The 15,986-nt window shown below is 35.6% G+C and overlaps 1 protein-coding gene across 1 annotated transcript; it reads right to left on the bottom strand.

The window, feature by feature from the left end:
* Window positions 1-9,222: 9,222 nt before the first annotated feature.
* On the bottom strand, window positions 9,223-14,886 carry LOC121431460 (lactadherin-like). Its single transcript, XM_041629043.1, has 4 exons — window positions 14,735-14,886; window positions 12,034-12,263; window positions 10,753-10,896; window positions 9,223-9,395 (listed from the first exon to the last, which is right to left on the bottom strand). The coding sequence occupies exons 2-4, from the start codon at window positions 12,139-12,141 to the stop codon at window positions 9,243-9,245; spliced, it is 405 nt and encodes a 134-aa protein (XP_041484977.1). The 5' UTR covers window positions 12,142-12,263; window positions 14,735-14,886; the 3' UTR covers window positions 9,223-9,242.
* Window positions 14,887-15,986: the final 1,100 nt, after the last annotated feature.

The raw sequence follows: 15,986 nt of genomic DNA, 5'->3' as shown, positions 1-15,986 counted from the left end.
AGTTTCATAAAAATCGGATGTAAAATAAGAAAGTTATGACATTTTTAAAGTTTCGCTTCATTTTACAAACAGTTATATGCACATCTCGGTCGGTATGCAAATGAGGGAACTGATGATATCACTCACTCACTGTTTCTTTTGTATTTTATGATATGAAATATGAAATATTTTGATTTTCTCATGATTTTCATGTGAAATGAAGTTTCATTCCTCCCTGAACACGTGGAATTCCACTTTTAACATTTTCTGCTTCAGGCAAGGAGGTCTTAATCATCGAATTCGTAAAAATTGAAATATTGTAGAATTCAAACAGTAAAAAACAAAAGAAATAGTGAGTGAGTGACATCATCGACTCTCTCATTTGGCTCGTTCATATAACCATTTTGTTAAAATAAGCGAAACTTTGAAATGTCATAACTTTCTTATTTTACATCCGATTTTGATGAAATTTTCAGCATTGTGCTAGTCTGATTTTTCTCTATTGATTCAAATCAACATTTTTCTGAGGTGGACTTGACCTTTAACTATACTGAGAAAGAAGAAGATTCGAGACATCATCGAGGCACTTGCACCCCCCCCCCAAAAAAAAAGGATTCCATGACAAAGAATGACGACATGAGCGAACGGTGAATATTTTACCTTTTTCATTCATTTTCTAATATATAATTTTTTTGGGGGGTGGGGGCGGAGTACCTTCCAAACTGCCTGCATATATAAGCTACCCCAGTTACCACCATTTTCTGAGCATGATAATGATTATGATAAGGATGTTGATAAAGATGTTGGTGAAGGTGATGACGATGGTGGTGATGATGATGGTTGTGGTGGTTATGATGATGACGATCAGTGGCGGCAAAGCACGGGCCCAGGAACGGGATGCTAATGACTTATTAGCACTTTTTTTTAAAATCCATGAACAGGAAAGGTATATTAAACAATAAGTGTGAGCCATAAAGAAAAGCGGAATGAAAGTTGTGAACTGTGGTCCTATTTTCTGAATATTATGTCAATTAATATAAAAATTCAATGTTAGTGTAAACAAATTAACATTTTGCTCGCTCGTTACCGTCAGGAGAGGGAGCCAAACACTTTTGGTCATGAAATTCCCACGCAAATGTCGTAATTCTGCGAGGATTGTGTAAACACAAGGACAGAGGTTTCAAACCGTGCCTCAAATTACGATTATCCCAAGATTTTCAAGGCTTCTCATTACACCCTATCATAGGTGAGACAGACTCAGGCAATATGTACTGCTTACAGTGGCTGTTACCTGTCCTTTTAATGCCGATTCCGAAGCCGAATGTGATTGCTCCTTTACTACATCACCACACGATGTTTTTTGTGTTGTATTTGACTGGATTTTTCCTGGAACGAAAACCATGCACGATTTGCAGCGTTGTGTTCCTCGTCGCAATATCACTCATCTGCTATAGTTGCTATGGAAACTGTGTATTCTTTTGCTGTGGGAGTTCGTGTGATGAAACGTGATGATATCAAATTTCTGGTGATTTTGAACAGGTCTTTTATACACTGTCACTGCACTGAAATCATCTGAACAGACATGACACTCAGTGAGTCAGTTTACGCCCGGAGTTCGGAACATCTGTCAAACAACTGTTGGGTGAATATTTGAGAGAGGCCAAAAGCTGAAAATGAGACACAGACGGATAACCATCATTTTGAATCATTGACATGAATCATCACCATGAATCGGATTCAGGGACAAGAATGCAGCGCTATTGTCTGTGATTATCTATAAACGTTAATCACTTCTTTATTCGAGACGGCTTAAACTTCTTCATTGACCCTGATTACTCTCTTGATTAATTATCATCAATCCACGATCAACTTGTTGTCCGGGGTGTGGTAAATGGTTCTTCAGCATAGATTTAAATTTTCCTGTGATGACCCTGATGTCTTTCACTGGAAGTACTGTCATTTTCAGTTCCATTGAGATTAAAATTTGGCCGGAAATTTGAAATAACCAAGTTACTAATCTTGCATTTGATCGAATGAATACCTTCCCTTCCCATCGACCATCAGAAACTGGACATGCTTCAATGTTACCACTTGACAGTGTTACATTACTTTTAAAATAATGATCAAACCAGCTACAGTTCTGCAAATCTCCCAGAATTCTGTGGTCATGTCAGCATTGTAGCCAAAATTAAGTAGATTCTAGATCTAGATTTAGTTCAGGAATTATTTGTCCACTGTAATAATGCCCAGTTAAACCTGAATTGTGATTGCCCTACATGTATATGATGCCATGTGCGCCAGTATGACCTGAACTCGGACAGCAGCAGAGCTGCTCGCAGTGCTCGGGAATGCAATGGTGAACCCGTCAACAGTGCAGCCAAAAAGGATTTATTGCATATAACATTTCTATGTATAGTCTCCATGTGAAACATGATAACAATCTTAAAATGGCAGTTCTAGAGTTTGGCATGTTTTGTTGTTAAGGGCAATGCTACAATAAAAGCCACCTGAAAATATATTTTTGTTTTTTATTGAAGAAAGCTGTGATAAATGTACAATTAGATATGACTGGCCACTCGTCCAAATGAACTTTTCTTACTATTCAATTCTGAAATGTACATGTACATATTCATTAAGATATTCAATCTTTTATTACATGTATGTTTCATTTCAAGTTTCTTTCTTGATGAAATGAAAATCTGAGATGAAATTATGTTAATGACAAAATTAATTCTATCAGACTTATCAGTGCCTTTCTACAATCATTTGTCATTTCAAAGATTGCATCAGTACATCATGTTGTAAGTGTTGTCACTTGTGAGTAGATTATTTTACACACATGAAGTCAAAAGTGCCATCTTTTGAAAAACATGAATGAAATCTGTGTTTACTTTATTGTCATGTTGGTACTTAACATCATTCTCTAAAGGTAAATATAATGGTGATTGTTTTCCTGTGGCTTTTCTACATACCACATTATCATTAGAAGATGAACTTTAATTAGAAATCTGTGAAAAGCAGTTCTATTATTAACTTTCTCAAAACGTAGCGTGATGATGGGACTCCATTCGACAACAATACTGCAAGCCAAAACATAATTAGCAATGAATAATCAGTCTAATTACGAAGTAGAACTTTTTTGTAGTTCTACTTTTGGAGAATACAAAGGTCATGTCTTAGACTTCATAATGACTAGGAATGCAAAGAAACTAGAAATTATTTGCACAGTAATTGAGGAACAAAATAAGAAATTAACAAATAGGCTAGCAGTTGCCATAAAAAGTTCTTGTGGGTGAAGTCAGGAAAAAAATGAATGTTATGTTTACAAAAATGGTCAGGCTTTTCCTTAGAAAAAAAATATCTTGCCAAGGAAAAGGAAGGGCTCTTCACTCTAACATTTTCATAAGATAGCACACATGTACACATATAAATGAGGTACATGTGCTACCGACATGTGCCACAGGCCAGGATACAGACTGACACCACGTACATTTCTGTGCAACTTTGAGCCTAAAGGAAGGGACATACCTACAATCCCTTGTGAGTTTGCTAGAGGTGTTCCACTTGTTTTATATTGGAACTCTATAAAGAACTGGTCCATTGACTCTGAATACATGTAAAATTAATCTGAACACATCTTTTTCTTACGTTATGTTTGTACTCGCAATTATTCTGCAATTTTGCACTCTGCACATTGTTTTGATTTTGATACACTGATTTCAAACCGTTGCATACATGTAGCTTATGTGTTTCAAATAGATGGATTATAATGGTGAAACAATTGTGTGTTATTATCGACATTTGTACGTAAACATATTTAATAACCCCATTGCACACAACATCTGTAATTGTATCTGACCTGATTTGTTTCAGTATCACATCAGGAAATTACATTTACATATACATTTTTAGCATAAATTTTCATAACCTTTGTTTTTATCGACCCAGGTGAAGTAAATGGTTACCTGGCAGGAATTCATTGGTTGAAATGCGTATGCACTGCAAATGCATGTATTTACAGTTGTAAAGCTAAAGTGGGGGTAATAGTACTTATCCAAGTCCTTTCGAAGTGCAAAGAGACATTAATCATAATGTGAAATGCAATGAGAAAACAACTGTATATTAATATTATTGATTACATGTACATGTATTATTGATTACATGTATTATTATTATTATACCATTTCCAATATCTGTATATGATGTTATTACCTTTGTTACAAATTCAAATCATCATGCTATCATGATTATTGTATGTGTGTGTGTATTTTCAATTTGAATAAATTGATGAAAGATGCCAATTGTTAGATGATTCAGTAATATTTATACTTGCATGTGTTAATTTCAGCATCTTTTGCAATATTGTTGTATCTGTTGATTTCCCTGGATTGATCTTGTTGGGTTACGTGTATATTCCTCGATTTTTGAAGAAGTGCTAAGGATTGGTCAGAATTACCAATGAGCCCTCCTTGGGGTGCTGCATGTATTATTTTCCATATAGGCAGCACCCCCTGGAATTCTGGAAGGTGTGAAAAATTGAGAAATGTAAACAAAATGACTTTTTTTGTTGGGGGGTTGAAATTATCAGGATTAAAATGACCTCAATTTTTTTAATACTTTTTTTTTTGCTTTTAAAATTTCTTGAGACCAAAATGACCTCGACTTTGAAATAAAAACCCCTTTTGTGTGTGTGTGTGTCCGACCGTCTAAAGTGGTCAAAATCAACCAATTTATTCGTTAAAATCTACCAGTTTTAGGTTGATATTGCTTATTTTTATTAGTCGGACACATATACACCAACATGGATCTGTTTCAGGAAGAGTTAAGAGGTAGCTTGGCCGTTATGGCAACTCATATGAAACCCTTGTTACCATGGCAGTTGCATTAATGGCAAAGTTACAAAAGTTGTAAGTCCTTTATGGAACAGACACCTGATTGGCTACTCTCGCTAATCCTTTTGAGAGTAATAAAGTAAATGAAGAGGGGGGAGAGAGAGAGAGAAGCTCAATGTATACAGAGAAAACGAAGAGAGTAGGAGATAGGGAAGAAAGCAGAGACAAATCCATGTGAGAGAACGCAGAAATATTTTAATTGTAGCAAAGGGATGGCAATCCGATGATGTCTAGAGTCAAGACAGATAGAGGGGGGGGGAGGATAAAGAGAACAATTATTTAGTGCATCAAATTGACCTACATGACAATATTCAGACTCTTGTTGCTTTCCCAAGGTGCTACTTTTTATTATATTTATTAACTATTCGAGCTATTCTTCAATGGTATGTACTTGAAAGAATAGAATCTTGAAAAAAAAATTACCCGTTATTTCGTTATATCAGTAATAGGCGGACTGTAACAGACTGGCCCCATCACCCCCTCCCTGACGTTCAAAAAAAAAAACACCGGAAAAGGTAGAAAGAAAAAAGGAAAGAAAGGAGAGGGAAACGAAGAACATAAAGAAAAGAAACGTAAAACGGAAGGAAAGAAGAACATCTGAAAAGAAAAGATCCCGAAGTTCACGAAATGGGTGAGAAAGGGAAAATAAATTGAGGGATGGTAAAATAGAACAGGAATTCTTGGCGGGTAAGGCAAAGAAAAGATAAACTTATATCTTTCCCTCCTCCACCCCTCCCCCCCCCCCCCGCTCTCTCTTCCTTCTACCTATCTCTCTCACTCTTTCTTTCTAGGTGACATGATGTTTTTATCTACAATAAAAGAGTTTTGTCCACATTTCCATAGCATGTTTTTATATGTTACATACCTCACTTGATGATAACAATGACAAGATTTCTAGATTCAAGATACATTTATTCCACTGAAAAAAGACAATACATACGATAGCGCTGACAAGTGGAACGCATCTGGCAGTCTCGCCTGCATTACGCGATTCGATATAGCAGCGTGCTGACTTTGAAAACACCTCTTAATTATTCACAAAAAACATTCATAATAAAATTCTACGTCCATTGAGCCAAATTAACTTTTGACCATGATCACGTGACCTAAGATGTGTGCGAAACAGTCATTCATATTTTGTCTATATTTTATTAATTAGATCCATAAACTCTTACATGTATGTTTATCCCGGGATGTTTATGTTTCATCAACTACATGCTTTTCTAAGTTAAGATGCCAATTCACCAAATAACCCCAACACGGCCAGAGATTATTGACTTTAAATGACCTTTGATATTGGTCATGTGACTTGAAACGCGCACAAGATATTCAGGAATACATGGTCATGATGGTTGCTCTTACGTCCAAGTTTCATGAACTAGATCCATAAAATCTTAATGTTATGATGACAATCGCACAAATACCCTCCAAAGTGGTCAAAGTTCTTTGGCCTTGATCATGTGACTTGAAAACTCAGGCAAGAAATTTAGTGATACACAATTATCCTTCTAATTTTCATGAACTAGGTCCATATACTTTTCAATTATAACGACATTTCAAAAACTTAACCTTGGTTAAGATTTAGATATTGATTCCTCCAACATGGTCTACGTTCATTGATCTTAAATGATATTTGATATTGCTCATGTGACCTGAAACTCAGGCAGGAAATTCAGCAATACTTGATTATCCTTACGTCAAAGAATCATGAACTAGGTCCACATACATACTTTCTAGATTATGATGACTTTTCAAATTCTTAATCTTGGTTAAAATTTCAACGATTTCCCCCGAATTTTGAGTACTCCAAAGCCCTTTTGAGTCAAATAATTATCAAATATACACAAACAGACATTATTACATATTTAAGCAATAAATGAACTCACACAATAATAATACATCACATTTCTGTCGAGTAAATAAGAATGAAGTGACATCCATTTAGTATTAAACTTGTTAAACATGTTAAACAAACCTGATATAGAACTACTAAATCTCTCATCTTCATAATATTGAATCATTTTTTCTTTGCACTATGTAAACCCCGTTTTTATTTTAATATTTAGGTTTTGAAGAAATAAATGTTGTTTGATACATACCAAACCATGCAATGCGTCATTTCTTTCCTCATCAAAACCAAATATAATCTTTTTCAAACTAAACTTTAACGTGTGCCTGAGAACATTCATTTATCACATTTTCTGTTTCCTTCCAAATTTCTTCACTTAATTAACATTCATAAAAAAAATGGACAATATCTTACAGCTCCTTATTACAAAATGAGCATTTCTCATTTCTAATAATCTTCATCTTTAGTCAGAAATAATATTCTATTGATTATCCAATAGTGAAAACATATAAACCAATATCTGAAGTAAAACAAAATATCATGATAATGGTATTTTTCCATCTTTATATTATCAGGAGGGTCATCTAAATATCGATCCCATTTTGAATTTATTAAAGAAACACATTTTGTTGTTCCAAGCAAAGTTTTATAGCTACACTGACATCCTTTTTTGGTCATCTACTAATATTTTAAATTGTGAGGGTATCAAAGGATTTTCTACATTCTTTTCACAATTTTCAACATTTTTCTCGATATCGACAATTTATTGTTTGACTCTTAGAAAGGTAAGACAAATAATTTATTAAAGAACTACAGTTTTGTTCACCTTCATCATGAGTAAATAAATGCCCTCATCACCAATCAGGTTATTGATAAATCGTAAGCCAATAATTTCTTCCCGCTGGAATCAACAAAATGGATCTTTCCATTTCAATGTTGACGACGCCCCCGCCAACGCCGCCAATAGTCTCTCTCTCCAATGAAGGCGCGACAAAAATCACCCGAAGAGTTTACTAGTCATAAGAGCTGGTGATATACATTTATAATTCGTGGAGATTTTTTTTTAATAAAGCCTTCTTTAGGTTTCGAAAAGTAATTTCAACAATACTCTAGCATCATCGACATCACAATATTACAAAAGCGAACTAGTTATTTAAATGCCTTTTCCCCATTAGAAAATATATGGCATTTTCCTGGCCGGTATATTTTAGGATTCAAATTTATATCTCACTGTCTCTCTCGGTAGTGATTTTGTTATCATTTGAATAACAGTTTGAGAATTTATTTTACATTTTAGCAAGTGGATATCAGACAGCTACCACATTCACTGCAAACAACAAATACTGATATGTTCAGCCCATTCCAAGATGAGAAGATCTTTTAATAAACAAGCCAAAAATCCATTCGTTTTGATCAGGCATGCGATCGAATCCAAAAATTTGATGTAAAATCAGTAAATTTATCCAATAAAACACGTCTTTGGTATGCACAGTAAAAATAAAAATAAACAACGCTGCTTACTTTATGAACCTTACAGTAATTGTTTAAACAAGCGTTTTATTCTTAAGCAACAAAGTTTAATTTTCAATATCTAATCTTCAATAAATTAAACATGATTGTTTAAACGGTTAACCAAATACTGTAAGGTTCATATATAGTAAACAACGTTGTTTAGCGTTTTTAGTGTGTATGTAATCCTACAACCGTTTTCGGGAACATGCATTAATGTGATCTAGTAATGAAATGGAATATTGACATGCTTTTGAGGGGAAGGGGGTCTACCAAAGCTAAAGATGTACAATATTTCAGTCCCAAATGTATTAGATAGAATCCCGATTTCCCTTTTAGATCGGTGCACATCATTTTCTGAAATGGCTACACACAATCCATATTTAAATGTTATGGGATTTAGCATTTGTTTACGAATTGCAGGTGATGAGGGGAAAAAAGGAGTGGACCGACGGCAGAGTCCTGTGGTACGTCTATTGCAATGGGTCTATATAAGTTTTGAATTATAATTGTCGGCATAAAACGTATAATAGTAGCTATCAATGTGAATAAATTCCAAACCATCCAAATACGAATTCAAAATAATGTAAGTACATGTGTTTCCAAACCAAAATAAGCGAATGATGATGCATTCACTCAAACGCACTCTTATCGAGATTGTTATAGATGCATAAATCTAAGTCACATAAACATAAAGTAATGCAATGAAAATTAATCTTAATAATGAATTAATCTGATTTTATTCAAGATTGATTTAACTTAATATCTTCAAAGTAATTTCTCATTTTTTTCTGAAAATCAAGGCATGTATACATCATATCTCCCTCTTGTAGAATTGTAGCGATTACACTTTTTTCACCTAAGAATGCTAATTAGATTATCCTAAAAATTGACCAATGTAAAGCTAGCCAGGTACAGCATTAAAACCAATTTATAGGTGATTGACAATAAAAAACATCGACATGAGTGCACTAAAAAAACATTATGGTTGATTCAGTTTTAAAACGCGTTTATCATTCAATAGTATGTTTTACACCAAGTAGTTCGAACCTCATGGATGGGATTATGTTAAAGGTGACTGGATGCATTCTGATGTATTGTGCGTTGATTGGTCGAGGGAGAACCACAGTCACTTGGGAATCCATATCGAAGTTTGCATCGAATACCTGGGAACAAAATTAAGCAAGTTCATTTAATCCATAATGTGTAGTCCTGAGATTTGCAGGGAAACGAGGGATTTAAAATCAAATCCTATTTTCAAACAGACTTCTTCGCCCCTAATACTACTTTAAACGCGATGTCAATGAAAGAGATTTCCTTTTTAGTTTTCTCATCTCATCGAAATTCATTCTTCGGACCCATAAAGGCACTTCAAGCACACGATCTTTGGCGTCCTCACATTTTGGTGAAATCCCATTAGGGCTACTTGCAGTAGTGTGACGAGCCAAACATTTTGAGCGGGACAGACATGGCGTCGAGGGCAACATTTCTAAAAAGCTGCCAACGAGCGAGCAAAAATTTTACCTTTTTAATACAAATGTCTAATTTGGTGGCAATTCTTTTTATATACGATCAGGTATTTCACCCCTTTCCTTTTAACTGACGCTAGATATCGACTTGTTTTGTCCGTCTAGCACTCCGATTTCTTGACCTGTCTTGTTGCTCAGTTCGGATTGATATAGACATTACGCAATTGTCCTTTCTAAAGCTAGGGTTACACCGGAACCAAATCAGCTGTAGCATCCATCCCACGGGTGTTTTTAGGTGTATTTTGTCCTTCCTCTGCGAATCAGAGAAGAGACCATCCGTATCAGGCCATATTCGGGCACAATCGGTCCGAATGTATTCGGGCTAATTCGGTTCTGGTGCAACCTTAACTTTAAACGACGTAGGTTTGTGCTGGATCTGAGTTGTCATTTCAAAAGAAATCCAGTTTTCCACATCCCAGGAAAAGGGATATATCCAACTCATTCAGTATTAATTGTAATTTCCGCGGCCAACGGATGTATATGGTTTTGACCAATCAGATAACAAGAAAACAAATAAGTACACTTGGGTCCTGTTGCATAAAATGGAAACTGTCTCATTGTTTTAAAACCAGATTTCTTCATTGTGTTGAGTGGTAGTGGCAGAATTTGGTATGCAATAGTTTTTGTTTTTATTCGCCAGACTTTTATTTTGGAAAAAAAATTATGCGACAGACCTCTTGTATTATTATAATGAAATTCTTTTCAGCCCTTTTCACCCCTTTATTGTATTACCGTTATACCTCCTTTAATTCATGGCGAATTTGTTTAATATTTCATGCGTTAAGAATGACATTCAAAGAAATTCAAAGAAATTCCAAACTGGCTTAATATATTTTCCGTTTACAATGACATTAAAAGTATTGTAAAAGTATTTCTTTAATTCATCTACACATAATTCAGCGTTTGACTGCTAACCTCAACAAAGCAGTTTTCAACTGCATATTAAGAAAGCAACCATTTTGATCACGAAATTTGTACGCTCCTTTGCACCAACCTTTCGATAACCACATTCCATGACGAAAATCCATGATACATCATCCAACGAATAGGAAATGGAAAGAGACGTAACCCAATATGGATAGTAAGGCGCTCCTTGGGTGATAATACCAGTAACGGAAGAAGGTTCTCCAAGATCTATCTATGTATATGGAAAACAAAATAAATTTAAGTTCCAGAACCAACGTCCATCATCATGTTTGTGAAGGGACCACCTTTTTCAGCCATATACAACAAAGCACGGACCGCGAGTACGAATTCGAAAAAAAAAAATGTACAGTTATTTTAAGATTTTACTAATATCGATCTCATTTCAGTGACAGTCCAAGTGTAATAAAAAAATCGCGGTTTGCGCTTACATCATCCTACTTACTATTGCAAAAAGTGGTTTACCTTCCAATTTTCAATCAGAATCTAAAAAATATTTTCAGCTCGCGCTTCGCGCTTGCATTATTTGATTGGTGAGATAAATATTGTGTTCATGAGTCACAACAAAAATAGCTCATATAACCCTTTTCAGGGCTGCATTAATAGCTCACCTTCACGCTCGCATCAATAGGTTATAGGCACATACCCTCACACCCACACTCACACATACACCCTCACCCACACACACACACACACACATATATACATGTATATATGCATATATATATTCATATATTTATTTATGTATACACATCCTTTTCATGGTTACAAAAATGTGCTTAGCATATTAAGTTTGCAGGTCGAGAAATTAAAATTTTGGTGGTTCTTCTGCCCCCCCCCCTTGGAAAAAATTTGCCCCTTCAATCAACAATTAATCAGTAGGACTAGCAGTGATATCCCTGGAAAAAAAATAAAACATAAATTAGGTTTGTAAACACATTGACAGAGAAACACTGTGGTGAATGTATGATGCTGAGAACGCCTATATGACGGTCGACCAGTCTCTGATTATTGCCTCTGTGTGACGTCACAATATGGATCCAACTTGCGCACGTGTATTATGAAACACGCACATTGGTGTAGACCGATAGACATGGTTTACAGATGAAAGTATTTAAGGTCGAGCCCAGCGCTTTTATAAAAAGGCATTTCGTAACGATGCATCGCGATGAGGTAAGAAATCGGTTTGAAATAGTTAGCTTTCGTCGGGTAATCATGAAACCATATACGTATTTGCATAAAAGTAAACAAAATATTGATGTTTACCGATTGTGTCTATTAATTGATTCAGGTTATTCAAGGGAATTTGAGTGCAAACTTCGTCGTTGCATATGTAAAATCAGATATTTACCTTGACCCAAATATCAGAATCGTGACTAGCGTCAGAAGCTTCATTACACTGGCCAGAATGATTTATTTCATCACTATGATCGAGTCTCCCCATTGTAGCCTTTGACATGAATCCACTACAAGATACCTCATAAGAAGTAGTGATACTAGAGTCTGGTATGGAGCCATCTTTAATCCCAAGAGGTTCACCATGGAGTGGAGATGTACATCCTGGTGCTTGATTCACAACAGCTGCTTAGATTAAACACATTCATTTAATTGGTATTGTATACAGAAAAAAAGACAATTATTGATTAAGAGGAAAAGTCAAACCTGGGGCCCGTAACACAAAGCTTAGCAATGATCGTAGAACATTTTCTACGATTGATTCCATAGACTACAATCATGACAATGTACAATCAATCGTACGATAAAGCACTAACCTTTGTGTTACGGGACCCTGGGCTCCGTAACACAAAGGTTTAAGATGAATCGCAAATATGAAAGAACCGCACTGATTGGTCCCTTATCAGTATTTCAAACCTAATGCGCGTGTAACATTGATATTGATTGGTCAGTTCATTTCGCGATTGATCGCTAATCTTTGTGTTACGAAGCCCTGGGTCCCGTAACACAAAGGTTAGCAATTAATCGTAGAACATTTTCTACGATTGATTCCATAGACTACAATCATGACAATGTACAATCAATCGTACGATAAAGCACTAACCTTTGTGTTACGGGACCCTGGGCTCCGTAACACAAAAGTTTAAGATGAATCGCAAATATGAAAGAACCGCACTGATTGGTCCCTTATCAGTATTTCAAACCTAATGCGCGTGTAACATTGATATTGATTGGTCAGTTCATTTCGCGATTGATCGCTAATCTTTGTGTTACGAAGCCCTGGGTCCCGTAACACAAAGGTTAGCAATTAATCGTACGCTTGATTGCTAGGATTGATTGTACATTGTAGGAAATGGAATTAATCGTAGAAATATGTTCTACGATTGCTAAGCTTTGAGTTACGGGCCCCATGTCACTATCGCAGCCGCCACTCGACTGGAAGCATGTGTCAGTAGGCCTGCGCCTGACCTCTTGGTCACCGGGGCAATGTGAACCATTTTTAAAGAAGGTGCTGTTTTGTTTAAGAAAAGGTTTGACAAGCCCCCAAAAGCTTTTCGTTATAACTCTCAAAATATCGATAAAAAAAACTAACAAACAAAAAATCACCCGAGTACCCCTACGTCCTATGGTAGTCACAGCTAAACGTCCAGTGCCGCGTCTGCAAGGCACAACTTCGATGTGCAATTGAGATGGTACACGGCATGGCTCAAAAAGTTTTTTCCAATGGAACTCGGACAAATCACTAAGAATTCTGAAGGGATCTCACTGATCTTTCTAAAGGCGACCGCACACCTTACGATTGATCTGCCACCCGATTTTGGAGGGAAAAAAGCGTAGTAGAATTTGATGCTAATATTGAGACATGGAATATCTTACTGTGTAATGTTCTCAATCATCATACGAACTTACCTCTGTTCAAATCTGTGAGTATGCTATCATCCTTCTTAGAATAAAAGCGAATTTAATATCTAGTCGTAATGACGTCATAGCAGTCGTACAGTTGGCTACGATTTGAAAGTAATTTTGCCTTTACTCCAAAATAAAGGCTTGCAACCTTTCAAATGGTTATATCAGTATTCTTTCAATTAATTTTAGCCTCAAATAAAATGATATGTTCTATTCACATTTTCAGAAAATTAGCAAAGTGTGATTTGTTCCAAAATCGGATCGCGAACAGTCGTGATGTGAGCGGCGGCCTTTACACGCATCTCCTGTTAGGAGTTCCTGAACCATACTTCAATTCAAATACAATTCAAATTAAAATTATTGTTTGTTTTGTAAACGTTTTCATTCGGATAATTTAAAGGTCATCATTTTGCACAATATACATAGAAAATATTGAAATATATGTTGCAAAAAGGTTTGTTTTTAATTCTTACAAAAGAAAAGTTGCTTACCAAATTTATTCGTCTTATTTGAGACTTCTGTTTTGGAAGTATATGATATAATCAGAAGGTAATAAAAATGGTTAAAGTGTTGTGATTTGAAAGAACTATGAAAGCGTAGTCAGTCAATTTGGTTGTGTGTGTATAATGCAACTGACCGTGGGATCGCATACATCATAGACTAGTTCGTTGTTACTTCATGGACAATTTTTGTCAAATGACCTTTCATTTCTTTCATTATGACAGGCAGATTTCAAAGCAAGATATTACACAAGCTTGCCTTACATAGCAGGGTGAAGAAATTGAATAGACCAGGTGACTGAACAGCACATAAATGAACAATCTATGAAGGTATTTGTTGCATTTCTACTTTGAATGCAATATCATGAATATAGCACGTTGTACAATGTACTTTGCAAACTGTGAAATACCAGTCGTTCGTGGACGCATTGTTGTATCTTTTAGGGATGTAAATGAAATAAACAATTCAAAAGAATATATGAAGAATTGAGATATCTAAGTTGGTGCTTATCTCATTATATTTAAACCATAATGTCACTTTAGTACCAATGACCTTCCTCTGATCATGCGCAGAGTGGAATTACGAACTGGCTTATGTGTAGGTATCCTTGGTATCATAGCTTTTCATTGTTCCAGTATGTAATTGGCATTGTGTTTTTTTAGCTTGCCTTAACTTAATATTATACATACCAATATCTTCATTTAGGGGTCCATATCCATTAAGCTCAAACCTGACATGTCTGAGAAAAGGGGAGGTGAGTTCCGAGGATAGATAAATCCTAATCACACGGCAAAGTATTGGCCTTTCGAAGATAGATAGTTGGAGCGGGTTGTCAATCACTTGAAAAACCTAAATGTGAAAAACAATATTTTTTGCGTATTTTGTCATATAGACCGGGAGCCCATGGTGTCTGACACTCTAAAGTGTCTAAATAATTTATTCGTGCACTAAAAATTTGGGGGTGAATCTTTTCTCAGCGAAGTCGCTGCTAATAAAAAAAAAGTTGAGTAATTTTATGTTGCGTTACAACCTGAAATTTCGCAAATATGGACTACACGTCCTATTTTGTCAAATGTACATGTAAAAAGAGAACTACCCACTCTTCGAGTAAAAATATCACGCAGATTGGTGAAAGGAAGGGAAAGGTGAAAGGAGAGGAGGAATGAAATATAAAAAAATATAAGAAAAGTAAATGAAACAAGGGGCTTATATTCCGTTTTAGGTAAATATTTGCACGTATTATTCTGCTCGCGGCGCGATTCCGGTGTAATTATTCTGCTTCAGCATGTTCAGCGAGATGTAGTTAGGCCCGTGTAATCTGTCGCTTCTTTCTCGCACACTATGCATGCTATGAGTCGATTGCTCTTGAGCGATAATTTTCGTTTTCTGGGCCTGCTATATTATGTTTACGTATATTAATTCCAAGACTTTACGGAAATACCTGAGTCGGGCCACGCCAAAACACCACGAAAATTATATGAATGATGGTCTTTTTCTCTTAACTGACTTTATTATTCTACGTTGTATATAAGAAATTATGTGAAAAACTTGGAAACAAAGATAAGTGATGACTAAATGTACAATAAAGCAACAAATAAGATTTAACGGTAATATCCTTGTCAACTTATATCTAGCTGAGGTTTGCATCATTACCCTCTGTAATAAACTAATTTCATTTTATTGAAATCGATATCAGCAATAACAATATTCAATATAAAAACTATACCACCATGACGAGCTAACATGCATATCGTTCAAAAATGAGTAATTAAGAATGGGCTAGATGTACCTTTTCAATGCCTGAATTCACATCCACATATTCTGTCCATGCTTTTCCGTCATCGCTGGACCAGATCTTGAATGAATCGTCAATTCCTTGTGTAATGACACCAGTAATAAGGTAACTCGAATTAAAATGGACTTGAATCCAAGGTGTGGAGT

This window comes from Lytechinus variegatus, chromosome 17 (genome assembly GCF_018143015.1).
Source record: "Lytechinus variegatus isolate NC3 chromosome 17, Lvar_3.0, whole genome shotgun sequence".
NCBI classification, from domain to species: Eukaryota; Metazoa; Echinodermata; class Echinoidea; order Temnopleuroida; family Toxopneustidae; genus Lytechinus; species Lytechinus variegatus.
Note: the sequence above shows the minus strand (reverse complement) of the source record. Positions and strands in the feature narration are given on the sequence as shown.

Coding starts and splice junctions, on each gene's coding strand:
- LOC121431460 (XM_041629043.1), bottom strand. CDS start 12,141: ATGTCAAAGGCTACAATGGGGAGACTCGATCATAGTGATGAAATAAAT. Junction 10,897..12,033: donor ATTCTGATATTTGGGTCAAG/GTAAATATCTGA, acceptor CCATATACATAG/ATAGATCTTGGAGAACCTTC. Junction 9,396..10,752: donor TGGAATGTGGTTATCGAAAG/GTTGGTGCAAAG, acceptor TTTTGTTCCCAG/GTATTCGATGCAAACTTCGA.